General features: G+C 44.3%; 1 protein-coding gene across 1 annotated transcript in view; it reads left to right on the top strand.

The window, feature by feature from the left end:
• The window catches only part of EFHC2 (EF-hand domain containing 2), a 58,936-nt gene extending 34,262 nt beyond the window's left edge, over positions 1 to 24,674 (top strand). Inside the window, exons 9-15 of the mRNA XM_081907802.1 lie at positions 924 to 1,066; positions 4,321 to 4,517; positions 5,571 to 5,704; positions 8,158 to 8,355; positions 9,705 to 9,797; positions 22,670 to 22,775; positions 24,490 to 24,674. Of these exons, the coding sequence (XP_081763928.1) occupies positions 924 to 1,066; positions 4,321 to 4,517; positions 5,571 to 5,704; positions 8,158 to 8,355; positions 9,705 to 9,797; positions 22,670 to 22,775; positions 24,490 to 24,588 (970 nt within the window). The 3' untranslated portion in view covers positions 24,589 to 24,674. The remainder of the gene's footprint in view (positions 1 to 923; positions 1,067 to 4,320; positions 4,518 to 5,570; positions 5,705 to 8,157; positions 8,356 to 9,704; positions 9,798 to 22,669; positions 22,776 to 24,489) is intronic.
• Positions 24,675 to 24,911: the final 237 nt, after the last annotated feature.

The raw sequence follows: 24,911 nt of genomic DNA, 5'->3' as shown, positions 1-24,911 counted from the left end.
GCGTCAGCCTGCCAAATTGGCCAGTGGTGTGGAGGGCTAGGCTCTCAGGGGGCAGGCTCTCGGGAACAATCAGGCTTCCCTCAGGCCCACTCCTGAGGGATTTAAAATAGCTCTCACCAGCCCCTGATGCCCAGCTCTTCTTTGTGGGATCACAATTCCCCTTCCCCTCCAGAAATAGGGTATCCCGTTAAAGGGATCCGTGATGGAGTTGCTTCTGACCATTTGCTCAGACAGGGGGCTTGGGCCTCAGCACTCTTAGAGGTGGGGATCCCCCTATTTGATGTAAGTCATAGGAATCCCTGCTGCTGGGTTGACCCTGATGTCATTTCCGGTAGGCAGCCCGGAAATAAATGCTTACCCAATGCCTGTGCCAAACCATTTCATCTGTAGGCGATAAAGTTGTGGCTTGATTTGATCCCATTCAACTGTATGGTCTCCTTTATTGGTAGCTCACCTGAGCAGGGGCGGGGGGTAGTGTGTGGTCGTGTCCTGCCAAGTAACTCCAGATCCATGAAATCATGTGTTTCTTGTCTGGTGTGGTATAGAGTACATTGTTATTGGAGTGCCATTTACAATTTATTGTTTTAGTTTGTAAAATTGTACGCTGCTTTTTTAATCAGCTACCTCACAGAGTGAACACTTTTTAGAATGGTAAACAGCTTCTGATATTTTGCTACTGCTTAAGCTTAGGTTGGTTATTCCGCCCCACCCACCAAACAAAAATGTGTTTGAAAACAAAAACAAACTCATTAAAGGCAAAACCTGGGCATGGGTAATTGCAATCTTCTCAGTGGTTCAAACTAATGTAAAAGTTGACCAAAGACTGTTAACTTTTTATTCGTTTTACGAAACAAATGGCAGGACTTCTCCATGTAAAGGGAAAGGAGACAAACCTTGACTTTGTACCTCTTCTGCTATTCCAGGCAAGGCCTCGAAAGTAACTTACTGCGATTTCTTGCACAATTTATTACTACTGATCCCATTGACAAAGACCGGAAGTTCATTGTTTCTTATTATCTGAGTGATGACACCATTCAAGTGTTTGAGCCTCCCCAACGAAATACAGGTGAGAGGCAGATTCAGTTCTAGATAATTCTAGTGAAAAGGGCAGAGGGCCTTAGTTGTTTATTTATTTTAAAGGATCACAACCTTTGTCAGTTGGGCGGAAATAAATGCGAGAAATAACTCGTGCAAGGACACACAAGGCACACACATTCATTTGAAGGCAGACAGACCTGTTGCGTTAGAAATGGTAGCACCATCCCAGGATTACCTACTCCTAGCAGAGCTGGATTGGAACGAACTAGTGCCATCGTAACAATGGATCATGCAGAGATGCAGTGGCCAAACTCCTTTGAGGGTGAAGACTTGAATGTGCAGGAAGCTTTAAACATTTGCTTATTTCTAAAAACCCAAATTGTTGTAGCATGTTTATATGCCCCGGACACATAGGTTACTACTCAGTCTTGTCTACAAGCCTACAAAAGTCCCTGCCCTGCAGAATAATGTTTTGCTAGTCTGTTGGGGGCTAGCAGAGGAAGAAAGGAGGGTGTTTCTATGATGAGGAGATATCCTATGGCTAGCAGGCAAATCCTTAAATACAAGGCTGTATAAAATCACAACCTCAGAGGCTGCATGTCCTCTGGTTAGTATCTGGGTGGTTTGTAATTGTGGTAGCCACCTCCTCCAATTAGATCACACACACCCCAATTTGTTCTTATTCAGGTGTTAATCACCAATAAAAGCTCCTGCTATCTTTGGCCATAAACTGTGTAACTGGATAGAGATATCTAAACTGAAATCCACCATTTTCCACGGTAGCAAAAGAGTACTTGATTTTGTATGGGCATTTAATATGCAGCATGCTGTATGGGGGGGGGGGGCGGGGAAAAGCAAATTTAGGTGCACTTTTCTGATGCTTCAGTAATGTATTGGTGGTCTGCGAATTTAATGCAGTTTAGCTTTTAAGGAGATTACGCAATGCAACTGCAGTTCCCAGGCCTAAATGGATCGCAGGTGGTAGAGTCTGTTGGATTTGGATGAAGGTTCATTGTTGGTGGGTGGGGCCGGGGTGATGGAAAGGGATTATACCCTTTTCTCTCCCTGTGTTTATGATAATTATCTGGTGCACTTTGTGGCTCCTGTTGCCTCAGAGGCAGTTGTGCATATCTTTCGAGATAGGGGTACTGCCAACGGGTTGGGAGACTTGACAATAAGTTGGGTATTTTGCTGGTGTGTGAAGAATAGGGTGAAGGCTCCATTGGCAATGAAAATGGCAATCCTAAGGGATGTGTGAGCTGGCTTCTGGCTCCTTTTTTAGACTCTTGTGCTTGGCTGACCAAGTCCTTTTGGGAAGCCTGAAAGTGGGACCTGAACACAACACTCCTCTCCCCAACTTGTGATTCCCAGCAATTGGTGTTCAGAGACATTTACTGCCATCAGATAGCCCAGGGATTAGGAGCCAGTGCCCCTCCAGCTGTTATTGGACTCCAACTCCCATCAGCCCCAGGCAGCATGGCCATTGGTTGGGGATGACGGGAGTTCAGACTAAGACCAACATATGGAAGGCCACAAATTCCCCATCTGTGATAACAGCTAATAAGACTGGTAGCCATTCTTTCTTCAGCTAGTGGTGATAGGAATGGGGACAGACTTGTTTATTATCACCATCAAAATTCATACAAGAAGGTTGGGTCTGGTATACTCCATCATTCTGGGGAATTGCAACAAGAGGAAGTGATAGAAACTCTTTCCTAGGTGCTGTTTGTGCTCGGGTAAACAAGATGGTATACTTTGTGTTGTGCTGTATTTCTGAAAACAAAATACCGCACCTTCTCCAACGTCCCAGATCCTTACACTAGTGGGAGAGAAAGAGAGAGAGAGAGAGAGAGGGAGGGAGAGAGAGGGAGAAGTTTGGGCTGTGCTGTCTTTGTCAGTACCTTCTGAATAATTGGTTTTATTTTTCCATATATTTTTTCATTGCAAAAATTATTTTATAGTTGCTAGAAAGTAAATGTCTCTAAGTGAAGAAACCCAGAACCAATAATGGCATTAAAAGCTTTTGTTGACTAGATAATGCAGCTGTCTGCTCAAACTGATGGTCTTATATGCATCAGTAACTAGATGGGAGGAAGCTGTTGTGACCTGGCTTCTATTCTTGACTCTTAAATTTTCATGCTTTTACAGGCTTAAGTCAGATCCTGAATTTTACTTTAATGGATTTTTCACCTTTCAGTTTTATTGTGAAAGGAAGATTTCTGAACCAAACTCAGGTTGAATAAAGCATTACAGGTTCTGCATTTACTTATAATTTGGACTCTAAATGGAATTTCATTGCATTGCCCATCCCTTTTTATGACACTTATATCACCAAATAATACATATGAAACATTTTATGATGCCTAATGCATGCTTTGGGGCTTTTGGTTGGGAGTGCAGATATAAGCAGGAAATGAACCACAGGCATACCAGAGTTCATGTACTGCTTGTTTAGCCCAAAGTATTATATGTCCAAGGGAATGATCTGAGGGCACATGCTACAGCAGCCACTTAGTTGAAGCTAAGAGGGTCTCTGGTTGGGTCGGTGACAGGATAGTGGACTCCCTGAGAGCATAAAGACTTCCGTTCCACAATGGAAAATGGCAGAAAATAAAAGTACTTAGTAAATCTGGGGTTGACCAGGTGGTACCTCCACATGTTATTCAACTGAGCTTTCATCGGCCCAGGTTGCATGGCCCAAAGGTCAGGGATAACTGACTTTCCCCATTGATTTTAATGACTTGGATTCTAGGATAAACTAATTTAGGAAAGTTTCCCATCTCCTTTCAGTCACAGGAGCCCCTTGAAAAACCTCTCCTGAGGGCTGGAGACACTCCTGAACAATGTGTGACTGGGTGTGGGAGACTGATGGGAATCACCCTTGGCTTGGGTGATAAGATAACTTAAAGAAATTGATGGAAGGAAAGTTTCCTATTCCCCTACTTCCAGGAATTCCTTAAGTTAACATAATGTGGAATCCAACCCATTGAAATCAGTGGGTCACATTCATATTCCTCCCTGGCAGGCTCCTGTACCGCATCCCACACCATTCCCAACCCACAGGAGAAACTTTATGAAGGATGCACTTAGCTGTTGTGGGTGGGAGGAAGGATGAGGAACTCCTTTGTCAGATACTGAAATGGCCATATCAAGGAATCTGCATTTAAAGGTGGAAATAAATATTGTGGTATGGCCAGCTGGCTGATAGGAAATTTGAGGGTGCAGTTTCTTTGGTTTCTTTCTGAAATATACAACTTGTTATTTATTGTTCTCTTGTTACAGGGATAATTGGTGGGAAATTTCTGGAAAGAGGTCGTGTTAAGAAGCCTGGGCAAGAGCTATATAAGGCTGAACTGTCTGAATACTACACAGCAAAGGATCTGTATGTCGGAGCTAAAGTGTGTTTCCATGGACACGTCTTTCTTTTGGTGGATGCTGATGAGTATGCTTTCAACTACATGGAGAAACATGCAAATGAGGCAAGCTGTGCTTTCCAATCCTTATTTGGCCTTTAAAGCATATGGAGTTTTATTATCTTGCTTAAATAATGGTGGCTCTGAAAACCACTGTTTATTCACCCCCAAGATCAACACAGAGCCACCGTTGTCTCATTTGAAAATGACCCGGTGAGAAAAACGGGTCCATGTTCTCAACCTGTTCTCTGCGAGATACATACCAAATAATGTCTTTGGTAAATGTCATGGAGTGCACTTTGTGCCTGATGATTCAGGCTCGCAGATTGACTTTCATAATGTCCTAATCCCGCCTTTGTTCCTGGAAGAATAAATCAGCAAAAGCAAAAAAGAGAACTGCTGATACAGTCTGCACTGTACCAGTTAATTTTCCCGTGCAAAAGATAAAGGAGTCAAAGCTAACCAAACAAAATCCATAAGAACATCTGATAGTTGTTATGGTTCCTTCTCCACAAAGGAGTTGTGCAAGAGCCCTTGGGAGAAGGAACAACCAAATAGGGATAAAATTAGGAGCCTGAAAAAGGATAGTACAGCATAGGGGCACTGTTTTTAAAACGTTGTATGTTATGGGTAACTACGTAACGTATTCTAATGAAATAGCCATGTTCCAATAAAGTTGCATTAGGGTCACTTCCAGACAACCTGTTACTGAATGTTCATCCTGATGTGTTTGAGCAAAGTTTGCAGGGAGATTAGATGCCAACCACTATTTATTGAACATTCATTCTGATTTGTTGTGCAAGGTCCCCAAATGGTGAATGCTGTTCTGTTTCCGGTGCTGAAGTAAGATTCTGCAACAAGTCCAATTGGCTTCTGTATGTGGAGGGGGTGCCACATCTTATGCAGCACAATGTCTTTGACTGGCTCTGATTTTCTCAGGTTGAACTTGGCATCACTTTGAAAACTTTTTATAAAAGCTACTTAGGGATTCATTGCTGGTGTTTTAAAAATAAAGGATATGAATAGCTAGCTACTGTGGTTTTCAAGCTGCTGTGCATTAGTACTTTGTATGTATTAAATATATGTTCTGTTAGTCTCACCTGGACCCTTTCTTTACAGTTTCCTATGGCCAATATCTGCGTAATTTTGGACAAACTGAAGGCAATAGGAGAACCTCGATCAAAAGAGATTAAGCAGATTTTTGCAGCTGCTGATCCTCAACACACCACCACTATTGATTATGATGAATTTAGGTAAGTCTCTGAATGCCTAGACGAAAGGCAGTTTAAGTTTAGGGTATCTTCTGTGAGGTTCCTATCATCAATAACAGAGAGAGAAACTCTACGAGAATTTTGGATATTGGCTTTCTCTATTACATAGAGCACAAACAGGTTAACTAACACAAGGTCCTTAGCAGTGGTACCTGTGGAGCACCTATGGAGTCTTGTTCTGACCTGAATTTGTATCTTTTGGTAGGATGGACATACTGTGTGGAGTTTTGGCAGTCTCATTGCTATAAATGATAGGTGCAGTGAATACACACAGGCTGCATACACACCCTACTCTTAAAGCACATTTTCACCCCACCTCCTGCACATTTAATAAACTACAGTTCCCAGTACAGTGGTACCTCTGGTTATGAACTTAATTCATTCCAGAGGTCCGTTCTTAACCTGAAACCGTTCTTAACCTGAGGTACCACTTTAGCTAATGGGACCTCGTGCCGCTGGCGCACGATTTCTGTTCTCATCCTGAGGTAAAGTTCTTAACCCTGGGTACTACTTCCGGGTTAGCAGAGTCTGCAACCTGAAGTGTTTGTAACCCAAAGCGTTTGTAACCTGAGGTACCACTGTAGTCTATGGGGAGGACCAGTGTGCTTTAAATCTACGGTGTGTATACTGCCTCAGATGTGTGAAGCTGCCTTACATGGAGTCACACTTTTGGACCATCCAGTTAATCAGCGTTTCCCACTCTGATTAGAAGCTGCTCTCTAAAGATTCAGACAGAGGGTTTTCCAGCTGCCAGAGATCCATTTTTTAAAAAGAGGTGTGAGGTATCAAGCCTAGGTCCACACACCTGACTCTGGTTGCTGGCATGTTCTGATGATGCACGCCTCACATGCAATAATTACAGATCTGTGCAGAAACAATTGTCAAAGTAAACACGAAACCTCCCTGTGGAAACGCAAACTTTTTTCACTTTCTCCTTGTCTTTTAATTAAGGGTATTTTCCTGCAAATCTGTGTTTTGCAGGACACTGGCCTGAAACAGTAAAAATGTTTAAACTAGGATCTTCAAACTCCACATCCAAGTCATTTTCATCTGGGCAGAAAATATGCAAAAATTATACTCTGCTCTGAAGCTTCCAGTTACTGTGCTCTCCCCCTGCCCTTTATCTTCTTTTCCATCTAGCCTGGAAACGGATGATTTGTTTGTTTTTTCCTTGAAAGCTAAAGTGCGACCCCAAATTTTGTTCTCGTAACGCCAGTTGATGATTTGGCATTATGTTTTAATGGCCTGGTTTGATCCATTTTCTACAAACATATTTTACAACTGGGCACTGTTTTGTAAGCACAGATGGGTCTTTATCATATCCAGGGACTCAATTTGGATGTTTAAAGTAATGTGCATGATTGTTGTGTCTTTGTATTGAAATGAAAATCAAATGGCAAAGTACCATGCACATATTGCGGTTTTATATTTCTGAGAATTTCTTATATCAGGAAAAGTCATACTGATTTTGAGCAAGCATCCATACATCTTTTTGAAATATTTGGCTTTTGTTATGACTTAAACCCATCCTGTGCAATGTGCTTTTTAACATGTGTAATAACTTGAAGAGAACTTTGCAAACTAACACTTTCAAATCATAGTGCAATCAGTTTAACAACACGATAGCTTTAAGAAAATCTCACTGCCTTGACACAGATTGAGTTTACTTTTTGTTCTTAATGCAAATCCACTTCAGAACACACTGGAAAGCAAAAAAAATAACAAAAAAATATTTTTACCAAATCAGTAGATTGTGCATCACCTAAATATAACAACTTTTGCAGGTTTTTTTTTTGGGGGGGGGGGAATAAATATATTTGTTTCCATGTTATATGAATTAGTCATTATTTCTACATGCAGCTATTCAAAAAAGTGTTTATGCTGGATGAGTAGATAAAACAGCTTCAAAAAGCACAATTATGAGCAGTTACGACATTTTGGAGTTGGGGTATTGTTTAGGGAATTTTTTGGGGGGCTAGGGGGGTTGTTGCTGTTATTGATATTAATTTTTTGTATCTTTATTTTTAGATCTTATGATTTATGTGGAAAGTGTTCGATTTGGTTGTGTACTTTTTGCTGTGATTCATTCATTGTTTATGACTACCTTTGATATTTTTATAATTATGTTCTTTTTCATGTCGTAAGCCACCTTGAGCATGGTTTTAACTATGAAAAGGCGGCCTACAAATAAAATGATGTATGCCTGTATGTATTTTTCCATTTCATTTTTTAATTTCCATTCCATTTCATTGTGTTGAAGCTCAACGAAAATAAGATTTAATGTAGATGCTAGTTAAAAATTAGCGGTATGTTTTGTGCCAACGTAGTTTTGTACTAATGCAAGGCCACTTCAGAAAATGCTGTATACATTTGTTGCTCTTTTCAGGTACACTTCATGCAAGCAATTATAATATACATTTTTTTTTCTTCCTCAGAAATTTGCTGTTGAATATCTCAGATAGAAATTTATCAGAACATGAAATTATGACCCTTGGGCGATACTATAGCTTGAGAGATAAGAATGAAATGGATACCACCTATCTTCTAGCAGTGGCCCAGGAACAACTTAAGAAAAGTAGCTTTGAGAATTTTGGTCAACTCTTGGCAGTGCTTGTGTACAACGACCGGAGCAAGTAAGGAATGACTGTGTACATAGCTAAGTACTTAAAGGGTGCAAGGGGGTAACAGGGAAGTTATAATATATTTACAGAAGGTGTATGTTGTGAGTAGGATACAGCTTATGAACTTTCAAAACGGTGTTCTTATTCAGCTTCTGCATTTCTGATGCTAATGGCCTGTAAGCAGCTGGATGTAGATGTTTCCGTTAGGTATGAGGAAATAGCTGATTTTTCTAATAATTTCTATGAAGCCCCTCCTGGAAATGTGGTGGCCTCACCTAGTGAGAAAGGCCATCTCTGTGTTGATTTTCCCATTGGAATTAGTGGGAATCACACTCTGATCCTAATAACATCTACTTGGAAGTAAGTTCAGTACTTCCTCTACTTTGGATTGTAAACCTTAAAGTCCTTTGCTTTGCCCATGGTGGTTTGGGAGTGTCCTTCTGCTTTAAGTGATCGGAGAGCTTTGCTTCTTTCCTTACATTGAACATAGGCAAAATATGTCATCTGTCTCAAAGTCCTTTGCGGCATTTTGGAAAGGCCCGGTGTATCCTTCCTTGCCTCCCTTCTTTGTTGGGCAGGGCTTGTCCTTTTTGCTGCTCTGAGAATCCAGTGTCGCTGTTATGGTCTGAATCTAATTACTACAGGGAAACAATTTTTAAATCCTATTGACTTAATTGTTTTGGTCTGCAATCTGTTAATTCAAAGTTCCAGGTTTGGAAGAGAATATATCAATCTGTCTCCCACTGGCCTTCAGCACATTTTAGCATCCTGGAGGCAAAGTGCTTGAGCAAGCGGGATTTCTGGGGTGTGGCATGACTGTCATTTGGGTGGGCAGACGAGCCTGGTGCCTAGTGGTGGTTTCTTCTTTTACTTTTCTCTCCTTTGCCAGAAGAGCCAGAGAGCTGCAGTCCTTCTCTGAGGGTGCATGAGGGGGAGGCCCTGGCAGAAACACTGAAATGGACAGGTTGACTGGTGGCTTAGGAAAAAGGAACAGGAAGTCAGACCAATGGCCCATCTACCTTTGAGTTTGAGCAGGATCTGGAGGCGCTGGGGAGTGACCTGGAGCCTTCTGCAGCTAAAGCAGATGTCCTACCTCTGAGCTGCAGCCTTGACCCTAATAAGTAGGCATGAGTATTAGTCTTCCCTGGTACTCAAAGCTCCACACAATGGAGCAGCTTGAAGGCAAGGAACAGTCACTGGACTGCATTTTAAGAAGCTTTCCTTTCCAAAAGCTTTCCCACCATCTTTTCCAGGTTACTATTTTTAAAATGCAGATATTGACACCTCTAAACCAAGCATTTTACATTTTTCTATTTTCATTTAAAAAACGAATTCCATGAGAAACATTTCTGTTTGTGCAGATGCGGACTGCTGGCCAGCGACAAGTGCAGGACCATATGCAAGTCCTTCAGGCTACCAGTAGCAGATGATCTTTTGCGAGCGATATTGGCTGCGTAAGTCTCAATCTAAGATTATATGAATTTATGTAAATGGTGTGTTGAGTCAGAAATGCTGGAAACCAGGAACAGTTTTTAAGCAAGTTGAGGAGGTTTGAAGGAGACATAGCCTCCCGGGGCATACACCTATGTTTCTTTTGTCTCACTGCTGCGGCTGGATTTGCTGATATCCAGAAGTAGAACAAGGGGTGCCTCAACAACCTACTACTACTACTACTACTACTACTACTACTAATTTATTATTTGTATCCCACCCATCTGGCTGGGTTTCCCCAGCCACTCTGGGCAGCTTCCACAAAGACCAAAAATACACTAAGATGTCTCACACATTAAAAACTTCCCTGAACAGGGCTGCCTTAAGATTTTAATCCTGTAGAGGGTTCCCTAAAGCAGTTTTTGTTGGAGTCAACAAATGAAATGTGATCGGCCATGACCCACGGTAGAAGCTAACAATCTTGCCACGGTGAGAGAAGTGCTGTTCCCTCTTAAAATTCCAGCTATACTGCAAAAAGGAGTCTGCTGCACTCTCCTTCAAGCATGAGTCAGTCCAGATCTTTACCTTTTCTCCCTCTCCCCTGAAGTCCAGCTTTGACGGGGCCAGGGCTACCCACCAGCCAATCACCTGACATCATGATGACATCAGGTGACAGCTAGCTGGGTGGCCCTGCCCATCTGTCTAGAGTTGACATGTGAAGTCAGCTTCACCAGCCTGTTTTCTGCAAGGGGCAAACACTCTGGTGAAGCAGTACCCAACAGGATTGAACTCTCTGCTCACCAGATGATGAATAGTGACTTCAGTCTTGCTCTCTGCTGGGCTCTGAGCAGGATTCAACCCACCACCCATGTATCTGAGTGGGAGTAGGGTGCAATTCTGTGTTGGCTGTGCTTGCCAGTTCTCTCATCAGCTGCTGAATTGATGGGGTGTTAAATCCTGATGGTTTGGCTGCATGCACCAGTTATATATTATTGAACCCCACTCCCCCATCAGAGTGATGTCAGCTGATTAACAGATGGGTGTGGTTTGGGGGAAATGGCCTTGTGGGCCAAATTGGCCCTGCTGGTGGGGCAAGAGCTTCCTCACCCCTACGTCAAAGGGTTGCATGAGACAGCTGAGGAGGAGGCATGCCTGGTGCAACTTCAAAGCATTCCTGCATGACTAGGGATTGAGGAGCAGCTCACTCAGGCTGAAGCAAACAGCCTTCCCTCTCTATCTGAGGCTGTTGGGGAATACAGAGGGAACTGCCTCCTGTTGCAAACTTTTGAAACAGTTGGGAAAACTTGGAAAACCTGTTTATCTGAGGTGAAAATGAGATGAGTGTACCCACAATAAACAGCTACCTTCAAATTGTCGCCAGAATCTTTAGCCTGACTTGAATAAAACGGCAAGCTGTCAGCAGTTTGCCAAGTTGTGCTTCTCCCCGTTGATCGCTTCACATATTCATGAGAGTTTCATTTTTGTCTTAATTGCAAACAGTCTTTCTGTGAATCCCTTCTTAACTTTTTATTAATGAGATGGATCACATGAGCTCTGTGTGTGTACATTACACTCTGATTCAATGTCTTAGAGATGCTGAAACAGCCTGGATTATTGTTTAGGAACTGTGCTGTTCAGACAGCTGTTTCAATAGTGACGGTTTAAATATATATATATATATATATATATATATATATATATATATATATATATATATATATATATATATAAAATACACAGATTGAAAATGCGGTCTGAATCTGACAACGTTCAGTGAAAAGAGGGGCCTTTGTTATTGAGGTGTGGGGCTGCTCAGATTGAAAACGACATGGCACAGATGTCAGAGTTCCGTGGGGCATCTATTGTACTGAGCAACCTGCTTGCAAAATGAGAGTGTAGGGTTATTGCTTTAACTTGTGTGACTTTAGGAATATTACAAGGTTTATAGCTCCCATATTTGCATTGAGGTGGGGGAGAATGAACCTGCAGTTTTACTGTGTTTTGGCATGGGCTTCTCAAGATGTGCTGTGAAACTCACAAGGGAAGCCTCTGTGTAAGGAAGGGTCAAAGCAGTACACTGGAGGAGAAGCATGCCGTCTCTTGGCCCAGGGCCACCCAAGTTGTCATCCCTTGCTGATGCCCAGATTTTCCTCCTCCTAACTAACCCATCTTGGGCTCTCAGGAGCTATGAGGCTTCTTGCTCAGGTCACTTCCTCCTTACCAAACAGCCCCCTCCCCCCCATCTCCTGTTTTGCTGAGGGCTTTGATATTGAATTAAAAGACTATATAATGCCAGACTTGCCTTGTATTGCCTTGTGAAAAGTGAAACCTCTCAGAACGTGAAATGGTTCCTCACCTTTTAAAGCCCTTTGCTGTCATAGGACAGCAGTAGGTAACCTTTTGTCTTTTCCCTCTTTTCTGAAATGCCTAATAAAAATAAGGCACAGTTATTAAAAAATCTGGTGCCTCCATAAAACAAGAACTTTTCAGGGAGTTCCCTGCGGTAGGCAGATGGATGACTTTTGCAATTTGCTGCACATTCATCATTTCTGACACCTGCTCATGAGCATTAGTCAAAGGGAGTAAAATAATTCATTTTTAGAACTCCCACTAACCTGAACTGCCAAAAGTTCTTCTGGGACAGCTAGAATCCAGGAGTGAAATGAAGAATTCTCTCCTACTTCTGGAAAGCAGTAATTAAATAGATGCAACCAGAAAAGAGAGTTATGTTCTATCACTTATGATAAATGTAATAAGTATTAAACATGGGGGCCTTGTTATCTATAGACCATCGAGCAATAATATGAAACTGTATTTGTGATGTGTACCCTGATCCTAAATGTATTTCATAAAGTGAACTGTATTGCACCAGTTATCTGAAAGAGAAGCCCACCCTTGCTTTCTCTGAACAGTGTGTTTAAAATCAGCGTATTAATCTGAAAATAAACTACAGGGCTTCATATTGCAAAATATGAAATGGGGCAAAGGAATGCATTACTTATCTTAAATACAGACATTAATTGAATTTGCTGTGGTTATTTGATAGCAATGAAGGCTAAGGGCTTGAATAGTTTCCCATGTTACTGTGCCACACTTGTTAGAATATTCTTTGAAAACTTGATCCAACAAATTTGAAAACTGGAGCATGTCCCCAGCTATTTTTTGAGTTATACAGTCCTAGTTTTACAGGGGTAGAAAAAGCATGCACTGTTTTTTCCACAAGCACATTAACACACAACTCAGGCTTTGATAGGAACAGTGAAAAAGGAGGTAGAAGCCCCATCTTCAAGGGGCTGCATTACCTGTTAAAGATTAGGAACATAGTCAGGAGGTGCAGTTTGAGGATGTTTTGACACTACTGGTCCCTGTGGCCCTCGCCTGTTTTTGATCTCCCCTCCCCATTTCACTTATTTCAAAGATTTTTACGCCGTCTCTTAGGGCACAATCCCATTCTGCACAGAGGGAGCCTGGCCACAGTTACCTGTGCTCCGATAACCTTCGGTCTAGACTATTTTGGTGTGTTTTGGGGAGTTTCCTTTGAAGAGTGCTCAGAAACTTAAGTTCAGAACCCAGCAGCTAGATTGCTACTTTTCTGGGAGCAAATCCCATTGAACAGACTTCTGAGTAAACATTCATAGATTGTACTGCAAATCAGTTACCAGGAAAGGAAGTGTGGATGGAGAAGAAGAAACTTGACGGGCGTGCAAAAGCACCTGAAGTTAACAGAAGGGGTAATCTGAGGTTCTGTTTGGAAAGGCATGCATGGAGCAACAATTCAATGTATGGTAGTTAAGAGAAGCACAGGGTCAAAAATACTGCTTTCTGTTTTTGTTTTAAAAAATAAACTGCATACCCTCCAGTGGAAAATAATAAACAATTGGGTTTATATGTATTCAAAAATTGCCTTCTAATCAAAAACCTACGACACAAATTAAGCAAATCTGCATATGGCTGCTTTGCATAATAGATTCTGATTCCGAGATCTAGGTAGCCAGGTTAACTTGGACTGACTGATTCATTTTGGGGTGATGATTTGGAAATGGAAGGTGAGAAGGGTCTGGAAAATGGAGACAGGTGGACTGTGGGACAGAGGCTGGAGAATGGTAGCTATTTGAGAAGAACAAGGCTTTTTCAGGGCATTGGACCATTACCTCTGCTTAACCACCAGAAGTCCCTTTCTGAGTTTTGAAGTTTTTCATCAGACACTATACATGCATTGCAAGCGTTTCTTCCTTAGAACCTTGTATCTCTTCCATTTTTCTCTGGTCTTTTCCAAGCCAGCCAAAAGAAGCATACTGTGAGCAGAGAATGGCAAAAACGTATTAATAAAATTGCAGGAGGTTAGCATAGTGTAGCCATCTAGTGTTTTCCCAAAATATACTTTTGTGATGAAAGCTTGTAGTAGTAGCTGTAAAAAAAAGGACACACAAAATATATTACAAGGGCCATAGAGCTTACTGAAAGAATACACTTTATTCTTAGACTGAAGTGTAAATCAGGTTTAATGCCTGTTGACTTTTATTAAGTGTGCTTGCTATTTAAACATAAGGGATTGGGAATAATTATTATCCAGGATTTTGGATATAATCTCTAAAATTCTGGCTATTTATTGGTTCAATATTTTTATGTGATAAGTGATTACTTGTCCCAAACCAGAAGAAAAAATAATAATTTAAAACATATTTGTGGCAATTTTCCAAATTCCCCATCAGCAAGCAGACACAGGAACATAATTGTGATGGGATAATGAGCTGCTTGTGCGTAAAAGCTTGATCCCTCTGGTGTTTGGCAGTTCAGCCAAACCGAGGCACTAACGGAGCCTCCCAAGGCATGACTCCGTTAGTCGCTGGTAGAATCTGACAGTGGGCGTCTACGAAATTTACGCCAACATAAAAGTTGTTTCACGGACATGCGCCTTCGTGACTCTCTACGTGACAGCTTCCGGCGAAGGGTGGGAGTTGCCAACGGGGGTCTTGTTACCTCTGCACTATTCTCACTAGAAGTATCCCAGAGCCCTCCCTCCTCCGACTCCCCTTTTGCCGGAGCTTCTGCTCTCCCCCTGCTGGTTCCCTCCTCCGCTGCAGAATCTCTCCGAGTCTGCTGGAGCCTCTGCACCAACTCTCTTTCCGATGACAGTTCCCTGACATCCACCTCCCCCTCAGGGCCCCCTTCACCCCCCGCGTCCTCTCCCACTGGCGGTGAGGGCGGAAAGCCCCTAAAGGAACTCTCCTCGTCGTCCGAGGATTCAAACACTTCTAACCATGGCGTACCGTCTCTCTCCCCGTCTTCCTCTTCTTCGTCGGAGTCGGCTTCCTCACCCACCCCTGACTCTGGGAACCCTCCAAACTCTCCTTCCTCATCAGTGGTCCCAAAGTGTTCCCTTCTAAATCGTGCCACGGGTTGCGGTTTTTTTGGGAAACGCCGATGAAATGTTTCTATTAAAACCTCGTCATTGACTACCTCAGCGGGTACCCAAGTGTTTTCCGACTCTACTTCCCCCTCCCATTCTACCAGATATTCCACCTGATCCCCCTTCCACCTGGAATCGATGATTCCTGCCACGTTCATGTCGCGTTCTCTCTCTTCTGTCACGGGCGTTTGGGAGACCTCTCTCTCACGCTCCCCCCCCCATTCACGTCCCTCTCGGTACGGCGACAGTAATGACCTGTGAAATACTGGGTGCAATTTCATGTGACTGGGCAGTCTGAGTTTGAATGCTACTGGGTTCACCTGCTGTATGACCTCAAAGGGTCCCAATCTTTTGGGTTTCAGTTTCTTACAACCCCCCTTGAAAGGTAGTCCCTGGGTGGATAGCCACACCCGGTCTCCCACCCTTATAGTTTCACCTTCCCTCCTATTTTTGTCTGCTTGCTTTTTATATTCTTCCTTGGCTCTCTCTAAGTTAAGTTGTAGCTGACGGTGGATGGCTTCCATCTCTTCAACAAAATGTTCCGCCGCCGGCACACTCCACCTCTCCCCTCCTTCCCCTGGAAATGCCCTGGGATGACACCCATAATTTGCCAGAAAGGGACTCAGCCCTGTGGACACGTTCTCAGCGTTGTTGTAGGCAAATTCTGCCAGAGGTAACTTATCTACCCAATCATTTTCTCGGTCCTTTACATAACACCTCAGGTATTGTTGTAAAATCCCGTTTGCCCTTTCCGCTTGCCCATTTGTTTCCGGGTGCCGGGCAGTGGAGAAATTGATTTCCACGTGCAGTAAGCTCATAAGTTTCCTCCAGAACCTGGAAGTAAACTGTTTCCCTCTGTCGCTGACCACCCTCAAGGGGGCGCCATGCAACCGGAAAATATGCTCTACGAACAACTTGGCGGTTTCCTCCGCTGTGACCGCATGAGAACAGGCTATAAAATGACACATCTTAGTTAATAGATCTACCACTACCATGACCGCCGTTTTGCCCTTGGATTTTGGCAGGTCCGTCATAAAATCTATGGAGACTGCCTCCCATGGCCTTTCTGGTGTGGGTAAGGGTTGTAAGAGCCCCGCTGGCGCCACCCTCTCCCCTTTCGCTCGCTGGCACCTGTCGCAACCCCTGACATATTCCCGTACATCCTCCCTCACCTTGGGCCACCAAAATTCCCTGGTAACCAACCACATGGTTTTGTGCTGTCCAAAATGCCCCGCTGTGGGGCTATCATGCAACTGCTTGAGTACTCTGCCCCTCAGTTCCCCATCGGGTATGTACAGTGCCCCTTTGTAATACAACGCCCCACTCTTTTCTTCAAACCCCCCTGTGTTCTCCGCTGTCCTCCTGAGTTCTCTGAGTTTCTCTTGGGCGTATTCGTCGTTCTCCGTACCCTCTAACAGTTCTTTCTGCCCCACCAAAGCCGCCCCACACACCCAGCGGTCTTCAGGGATTACGTGCCTTGCTTCCGGCGCCCCCTCCCCCTCTAAGTACTCAGGCTTTCTGGAAAGAGCGTCCGCCCTTACGTTCTCGGACCCTGGCACGTAACGAATCTCAAAATTGAATTTGGAGAACTCCTGGGCCCATCTCACTTGTCTCTGGTTCAGCACTCGGGCTGTTCTCCAGTACTCCAGATTTTTGTGGTCAGTCCGGACTTGAACCTTGTGCTGTGCCCCAATCAGCAAGTGCCGCCATCTCCGGAATGCTTCATGAATGGCGAGCAGTTCTCGGTCGTATACTGTGTAGTTCCTCTCGGATTTGTTCAACTTCCGCGAGAAGAATGCACACGGTCTCCATTCAGACGCATCTTTCCCCGGCTGGAGAAGCACGGCCCCTACCGCTCGGTCTGACGCGTCCGTCTCCACTCGCATTGGTTGCCGTAGATCCACGTGCAAAAGTTGCTCCTCCGACGCAAACGCTGCCTTTAAGCGTTCGAATGCCCCTTGCGCTTCTTCCGTCCAAGCAAATTTTTTCTTGCTGCTAAGACAATCCGTGATGGGCGCTGTTAAATGGGCAAAGTTCTTGATGAACTTCCTATAGAAGTTTCCGAAGCCCAGGAACCTTTGCACGTCCTTCTTGGTCTTTGGTGTTTTCCATTCCAGTACCGCTTGAACCTTGCCGGGATCCATAGCCAACCCCTTGTCAGACAACCGGTACCCCAGGAATTCCACCTCCCTGCTATGAAACTGGCATTTCTCCAGTTTCACCCACAGCCGATTTTCTCGCAGTTTGCTCAGTACTTCTCTAACATCTCGCACATGCTGCTCCTCATTCTCTGAGTACACCAGGACGTCATCTAAGAACGCCACGCAGTTCTTGTAGAGCAATGGCCCCAGGACGTGATTCATAAATGATTGAAAGCAGGCGGAGCCCGCTTGTAATCCAAAAGGCATAACTCGGTACTCAAACGCCCCCAAGGGGGTGAACATAGTGGTTTTCCACTCATCCCCCTTCCTCACACGTATCAAGTTATATGCCCCCCTAAGGTCCAGCTTGGTAAAAATCTTCCCTTTTCTCACCCGTGTCAGAATGTCATCAATTCTGGGCATAGGGAAAGTCACTGGTTCTGACACAGCATTTAGGGCCCTGAAATCACACACAAGCCTGGGTTTGCCCGTGTTTTTTTTTGTCCACAAAGAACACTGGGCTGCCCCCCACCGCTCGTGACTCTCTGATGAAACCTCGCTTGAGGTTCTTGTCAATGAACTCCCTTAACTCCTGCATCTCACGGTCTGACATGGCATACAACTTGCCCACTGGCAATTGTGCTCCTGGGAGTAAGGTGATTTGACAGTCAAAGGGTCTGTGCGGGGGCAGTTTATCTGCTTCCTTTTCACTGAAGACGTCAACCAAATCAGCGTATTGTGGTGGCACCTTCCCCTTGTCAGTCACTTCCATCCCTGCTAGAGTGGCTCTGGCCCCTGCCTGACCCTCTCCCTCCTTGCAGTGTTCTAGGCAATGTGCTGAACCAAAGGAAACAACCCTCTGATGCCAGCCTACTAGCGGATCGTGTAGTGCCAGCCAGCTCATTCCCAGAATGATGGGAGCTCCTCCCAAGGTGGCTACATTAAACGCTATCAGTTCTGTGTGTCTTGCCACCCTCATAATCATTGGTACAGTCTGTTGGCTCACTTCTCCCCCCAACAGTTCCCTCCCATCAATCGTGGTTACTTGCAAAGGCTTACTTAATGGGAGAGTTTGTATCTGGTGTTCAGCAGCAAACTCCTTACTCATGAAATTACAGGAGCTGCCTGAATCCAATAGCGCTTTTATCTTTAGTGGGTGTCCGTTTGGCAGTTCCAGCAACACCTCTATCACAAGCGCTGGTCTTGGAGGTTCCGGCGTGGGCACATTCACTACTCCCTGGCCTGGCTGCTGTGCCCTGATGTTGGCAACCAGGCGTTGGCTTTTATTTGCTCCTCTATTTCTCCTTCCTCCTTTCCCCCAACAGTTCCCGCCATGCCCTGCCATTCCTTCCTTTGCGGACAAACTCTGGCAAAGTGCCCTGGCTGTTGGCAGAGATAACATCTCTTGGCACTCTTTCCCTCCTTCTTCCGCCCTTCACTGGTGTTTGAAACTGCGCGCGCGCGCGCTGTTCCCAGTTCCATCGGCTCTGCGGGCGGGAAAGACTGCTCCGGAATCTCTGGAATGCGGAAGTCCTTCCAACGTTCCCCCTTTCCTTCCCGCTTTTCCAAAGCTCTTGCTTCTAGGCGCGCTCCTATGGACAGTGCAGATTTAGTCAGCTGGTCCATAGACTCCGCCCTGGGCGCCCGGGAAAGTTCATCTTTCACGGTCGGAGAGAGCCCTTCTTCAAATAACATTTGAATAGGTTCACTTGCTAGATCCCACCCCAGTCTATGAATAAGCATAGTGAACTCAGTCCAGTACTCACGTACAGATCGGCTCCCCTGTTTGCACCCCATCAACTGCCTCCGCACCACCCCCTGCTCAATCTCGCTGGAAAACATCAAGTCCATGGCGCGAAAAAACTTCCTCGTGTCCTTTAAGATATCATTATTGGCTGCCATCAGGGGTCGAACCCAGTCCCTCGCCCCTCCCTCTAGATGGCTAATTACGTACGCCACTCTAGAGTTCTCATCGGTGAAGTCATCAAACAGTAGATTGAGAGCATATTGCATCTCCGTTCTAAAGGCTTGATAGTTCCTGGGATCCCCCCCAAATCTCTGCACCAATCCAGGCACCTTTCTGGCAAGTGGGGCGGTTTTCCCCTTATCCGCATCTTGAGCCCTCCTCTCCTCAAGCCTCGCCGTTTGCAGCGCGAGCTGGACCTCCATCGCTCTGTACCTTTCCTCCAGGCTTGGACCTGCGCCCGCTCCAGCTCCTGCGGTTCCGGCTGGTTCGCTCATGATGCCCTCTGCTTGCACAAGCAGCTTACAAAGACTGTCAGATTGCTGTGATGGGATAATGAGCTGCTTGTGCGTAAAAGCTTGATCCCTCTGGTGTTTGGCAGTTCAGCCAAACCGAGGCACTAACGGAGCCTCCCAAGGCATGACTCCGTTAGTCGCTGGTAGAATCTGACAGTGGGCGTCTACGAAATTTACGCCAACATAAAAGTTGTTTCACGGACATGCGCCTTCGTGACTCTCTACGTGACAGCTTCCGGCGAAGGGTGGGAGTTGCCAACGGGGGTCTTGTTACCTCTGCACTATTCTCACTAGAAGTATCCCAGAGCCCTCCCTCCTCCGACTCCCCTTTTGCCGGAGCTTCTGCTCTCCCCCTGCTGGTTCCCTCCTCCGCTGCAGAATCTCTCCGAGTCTGCTGGAGCCTCTGCACCAACTCTCTTTCCGATCACAGTTCCCTGACAATAATGAACATCCCTAAACCAGTTGCATACTGCTGATAAACAAAGGTTTTTAAAATTTTCACATAGGATGGTCGGACCTCATGGAATTCAGCTTCTAAATTCAGAAATGAGTTCCATAGGAATCAGCCTATAAGAAATATTCCCTTATGATAGATAAAGCATGGGAGCTACAGGGACCACGACATCCCTGTCATTAAATTGTGCTAGTAGCATCAAGGCATGAATTGCCCGGGGAAGAGAAAGCAAACATAAGCAGGCCAGCACAATATTCAGAAAATAATCCTGCCACATCCCTCCTCACTGCGTACCCTCCCAGACAGAGGAGAAGGGAACATGAACACCAGTTCAAACCAGGTGTTCATCCTTTTTTCATAAGAGAATTCCAGATATAATTCAGTCTACGCCAAGCATATGAAATCAAAATAAATGAAGAGTTTAATTTTCCTTTATTCTACATCATTTGTTAATTCTTATAATAGCAGGTTGCTCAAACTAGACTCACCTAAACAGTTTCATTTGGCACTCCCACTTCATTTGGAATTTTCATTTGGTACTCCCACAGTGGTAAGGTTCCATATGAACCTACCCCGACCCTGAGATCATCTTCTTAGGCCCTTCTTTGTGTGCCTCTTCCTCGAGAGCTCCGGAGGGTGGCAACACGAGAACAGGCCTTCTCTGCAGTGGCTCCCCATCTATGGAATGCTCTCCCAAGGGACGTTTTCCTGGCATCTTTATTATACACCTTTAGGCAACAGGCAACAGGATGCGGGTGGCGCTGTGGGTAAATCCTCAGCGCCTAGGGCTTGCTGATCACGTGGTTGGCGGTTCGAATCCCCGCGGTGGGGTGAGCTCCCGTCTGCGGTCCCAGCTCCTGCCCACCTAGCAGTTCGAAAGCACCCCTAAGTGCAAGTAGATAAATAGGTACCGCATTCTAGCGGGAAGGTAAACGGTGTTTCCGTGTGCTGCGCTGGTGCCGGCTCGCCAGAGCAGTTTTGTCACGCTGGCCACGTGACCCGGAAATGTCTCCGGACAGCGCTGGCCTCTTAAGTGAGATGGGCGCACAACCCTAGAGTCGGACACAACTGGCCCGTACAGGCAGGGGTACCTTAGGCAACAGGCAAAAACGCTCCTTTTTTAGCCAGGCCTTTGGTTGACCTGATCAACATTCCATATCCTTTTAAAATGTGGCTCTTCTTGGGGGATATTATTGGTTTATTGCTTTTATTTTAATTTTATATACTGTGGTCCTTTTATGTGAAATGCCTTGAGACCTCCAGGCATAGGGTGGTATATAAATTCAATAAATAGTCATAATAATCATAACAGTAATAATAATAGTAGTAGTAGTAGTAGTAATAATAATAATAATAATAATAATAATAATAATAATAATAATAAACATTCCATCCATTGCATTTGAGGTAAAAAGCAGAAATAGTTAACTATTGTAATAAATCACCATAAAATTATTTTTACAAGCTTTTATTTAAAGGTAATATATATTGAAGGGAAAAGGGCCCACCTCAAACACCATGACAAACCTATATGCAGATTGTGAGATTGTAATCTGTAGCACTGCCTCCATGCTTTGTAAAGTGGGTATATGCCCCAGGCCTATCTCCTCTATCATACCGTTTAATATTAGCAAGTCCACCCGCCTTACAATTTCGGCTACTGTAAATATGATCTTTAGACAAATGGGAGGTACCTCTGGCTAAGTAGATTCCAAAATCTGATTGTAGTGGGTGTACAAATTAACATCGTTGGCTCCCATACATGTGTTAAAATCCTCTGCAATGATAAACACTGCAGTAGGATATAGGGATTCCAGGGATTCTATATAATTCTCTAGTTCTGTCCAGATAGTATTCACAGTAGATTTTGTTTTTACAAGGTGGTATGTAGACGTTATAGGACGCGGGTGGCGCTGTGGGTTAAAGCCTCAGCGCCTAGGGCTTGCTGATCGAAAGGTCGGTGGTTCGAATCCCTGTGGCGGGGTGCGCTCCCGTTGCTCGGTCCCAGCGCCTGCCAACCTAGCAGTTTGAAAGCACCCCCAGGTGCAAGTAGATAAATAGGGACCGCTTACTAGCGGGAAGCTAAACGGCGTTTCCGTGTGCTGCGCTGGCTCACCAGATGCAGCTTGTCACGCTGGCCACGTGACCCGGAAGTGTCTCCAGACAGCGCTGGCCCCTGGCCTCTTAAATGAGATGGGCGCACAACCCCAGAGTCTGTCAAGACTGGCCCGTACGGGCAGGGGTACCTTTACCTTTACCTTTACCTTTATGTAGATGTTACTCAGCATGAAAAATAGTTTCAAAACTATAACCAAGACAGCTTGGTTGCAAAGGGGTTCCATGGAATCATGGCTGTTGTAGCTGCATTCAACTTTGTGGAGATGAAACATGCTAGACCCCCCCCCCCACTGGCCCCACCACCTTTCGTTGAGGGATTGGCTGTCAGTGAGTGACAAAGGGTATGTTTCCCCCCTCTGCGCACGCGCGCACACACATCATGAATTCATGTCTATTTGGTTCTTATGGGTTCAAAAAGATAGTTTCTAGGTAAAGGATGAAAAATCATTGCTGTGTTAAGCAAAGTAATAGCCAGTCACTTCCTGAACATGTGCATTCCCAATCTGATTTTAGGTGTGAAGATTGCAAAGAGCAAGTAAATTATAAGAAACTAGTCGATGGGCTAAACTGGAGAGATCATCCAATTCCAGTTTTCCAAACCATCTTGATGCCTTTACAGGTAAGCCAAAAGTATTTCTGACTAATGGACCTGCACAAACAAGAACCTCCTACTGTAGCTTTCAAAGGAAGTCCAAAAAAATTATTGCAGTCAAATAATAAAAAATGTACTTGGCAATGAATGAGAACAAAACATCCAAAACATTTTGCGGAATCTGAAACTTCACTACGCTTATATTCATATTCCGAGGGCCACTTCTTACTTGACTGTTGAGGTTGCACGTTCTTCTGATGAGGTATAAGCCACATGTTGGGTGTCTCAGTACATCAAATTTCCAACCTGTTTCCTGCTGCTGCATGACATCTGGATTGAAAGTAAAAATCTATGCTCAGTTTGCCTCAAAGTATTTTTGGTGTATTTCCCCCCTTGTTTTAATTGTTTAAATCGCTGAAGATAATTTTGATGAGTACATTTTAATGAAAAGGGGGTCCTGAGGAAAACTAAAGGAAGGAATGGAATTTGAATCCCCCTGTTGGATTTTTGAACTTTATCCATTATATCTTCATCTCACTTGTGATTTAGGATTGAGTATTTCTGGAGTGCTTGATGATTATATCTGACACACAGAAACCTCAGGCTGCGCTCTCATTGACTAACTGAATCCAGAGAGTTTTATTTAATCTGTCTACCAGTTTCTAAGCTAACAGGTCCCAGGAAATAAATCTTCTCCTCGCTGGTCCCATGGCTTCATAGATGCAGTTTACTGCCCTGATATCTTCTCCAAGAATGCTGTACTGAAGATCACTATTCCCCAGCTAGCTTAATCTCTAGCAAAAACTAAACAATTTATGTCCCAAAATTCCAAAGCCTGGTTTAAAGATGAGGTCTTCTCCCATCCCTGACAGCCATCAAACTGTCAACCGGGTCATATTATATTGTTAGTGGAGTATATTGAATGTATTCTGTTTTTATAGCACTGATTCTCAAATGGAAAGAGAGATAGTGCAGGGAGCTTCTGGAGCTACAGAGACCTCATCCTTAAGATGGGCCTGGGCATGCCTCTGGAGCATTATACGCTGCCTGGGAAAGGGGGGTTTTCTGTGAGGCACTGGGAAATTATGCACATCCAGGTCTGGTTTAAAGATGAGGCTTCTGCCACTGCTGAGCTCAGCTGTTTTTCGCACCAACACCCTTTTATCATGGTAAGTTTTAGGAAAGCATGGAGGGAGGGAGCACTGTGGAGAGCTTTTTTGGGTTTGGTCTTTTTGAGTTTTCTTGGAAAGCTCAAGCTTTTTCTGCAGGTTCTCTAAGAAAGTATGGAAACCCAAGTTGATTACAAGGTGGGCTGAGGAGAGCAAGCTCCTCACTAGTTGCACGTAACCAGTGGATTCTTGTGGTGGTGGTGTATTTTTAGGTTGGGCATGGGAATCAGTATTCAGTCCCGCCTTCAGAGTAGCCTCGAAGATTTTGCTAGTCTCCTGTTACTGACTCTGCTCAAATTAAGGCTGATTAGAGTGATTTTGCATTCCCCAGGTAAGTTTTAATGCTGCTGAGGTTTTTCCTTGTCTCTGCCTCTGTTCTAGAAACTTGCATCTGATTTCTTAAGCTTAAACGTATTCTTATTAATGTTACTCTATAATACCATAGTTCTGTTCGTATAACGATTTATGGACGGAAATGAGGACAGCACGGCTTCATTGTGTTTTGTGCCATTTCTGGCTGCTTTCCATTTCAGCCCTAAATGTGTTTTGACCACTTACTCTATTATTTTTAGTATGAAGATGAATGGAGAGGGGAGCCACCGACCCTTCCAGTGAAGAAGGTCCAATACTTACCTCTCATGGTGGATCTCTTTGGTAATGAAGATTCTTAGCACCTCTTTCAGATAAATGTTGCAACTTCCTTTCTCTGGAGACTTACTGTACATGCTTTTTTAAATAAAAGAATCACAGTTATAGATTTTTGGGGAAATGTAAGTTTTTGGTTTTTTTTACTTTATTGTAGAAATATAATTTAGATACTTTTGTAATTCTTTCAGACTTCAATAGACTGTACTGTACATGCACTTTCACAATTAAAATCATTTAAATTTACCTTTACTCTCGGTTGTCATATGTGCAGTGAGCACTGGGTAACTCAGGAGTTTCCAAATGTTTTTGCGAAGTTTCTAGCTAAGGACCATGTCCCTCACCACCA

Source organism: Podarcis melisellensis, assembly GCF_964234715.1.
Source record: "Podarcis melisellensis genome assembly, chromosome: 4".
NCBI lineage: Eukaryota > Metazoa > Chordata > Lepidosauria > Squamata > Lacertidae > Podarcis > Podarcis melisellensis.
This window is presented reverse-complemented; position numbering and strand designations above follow the sequence as displayed.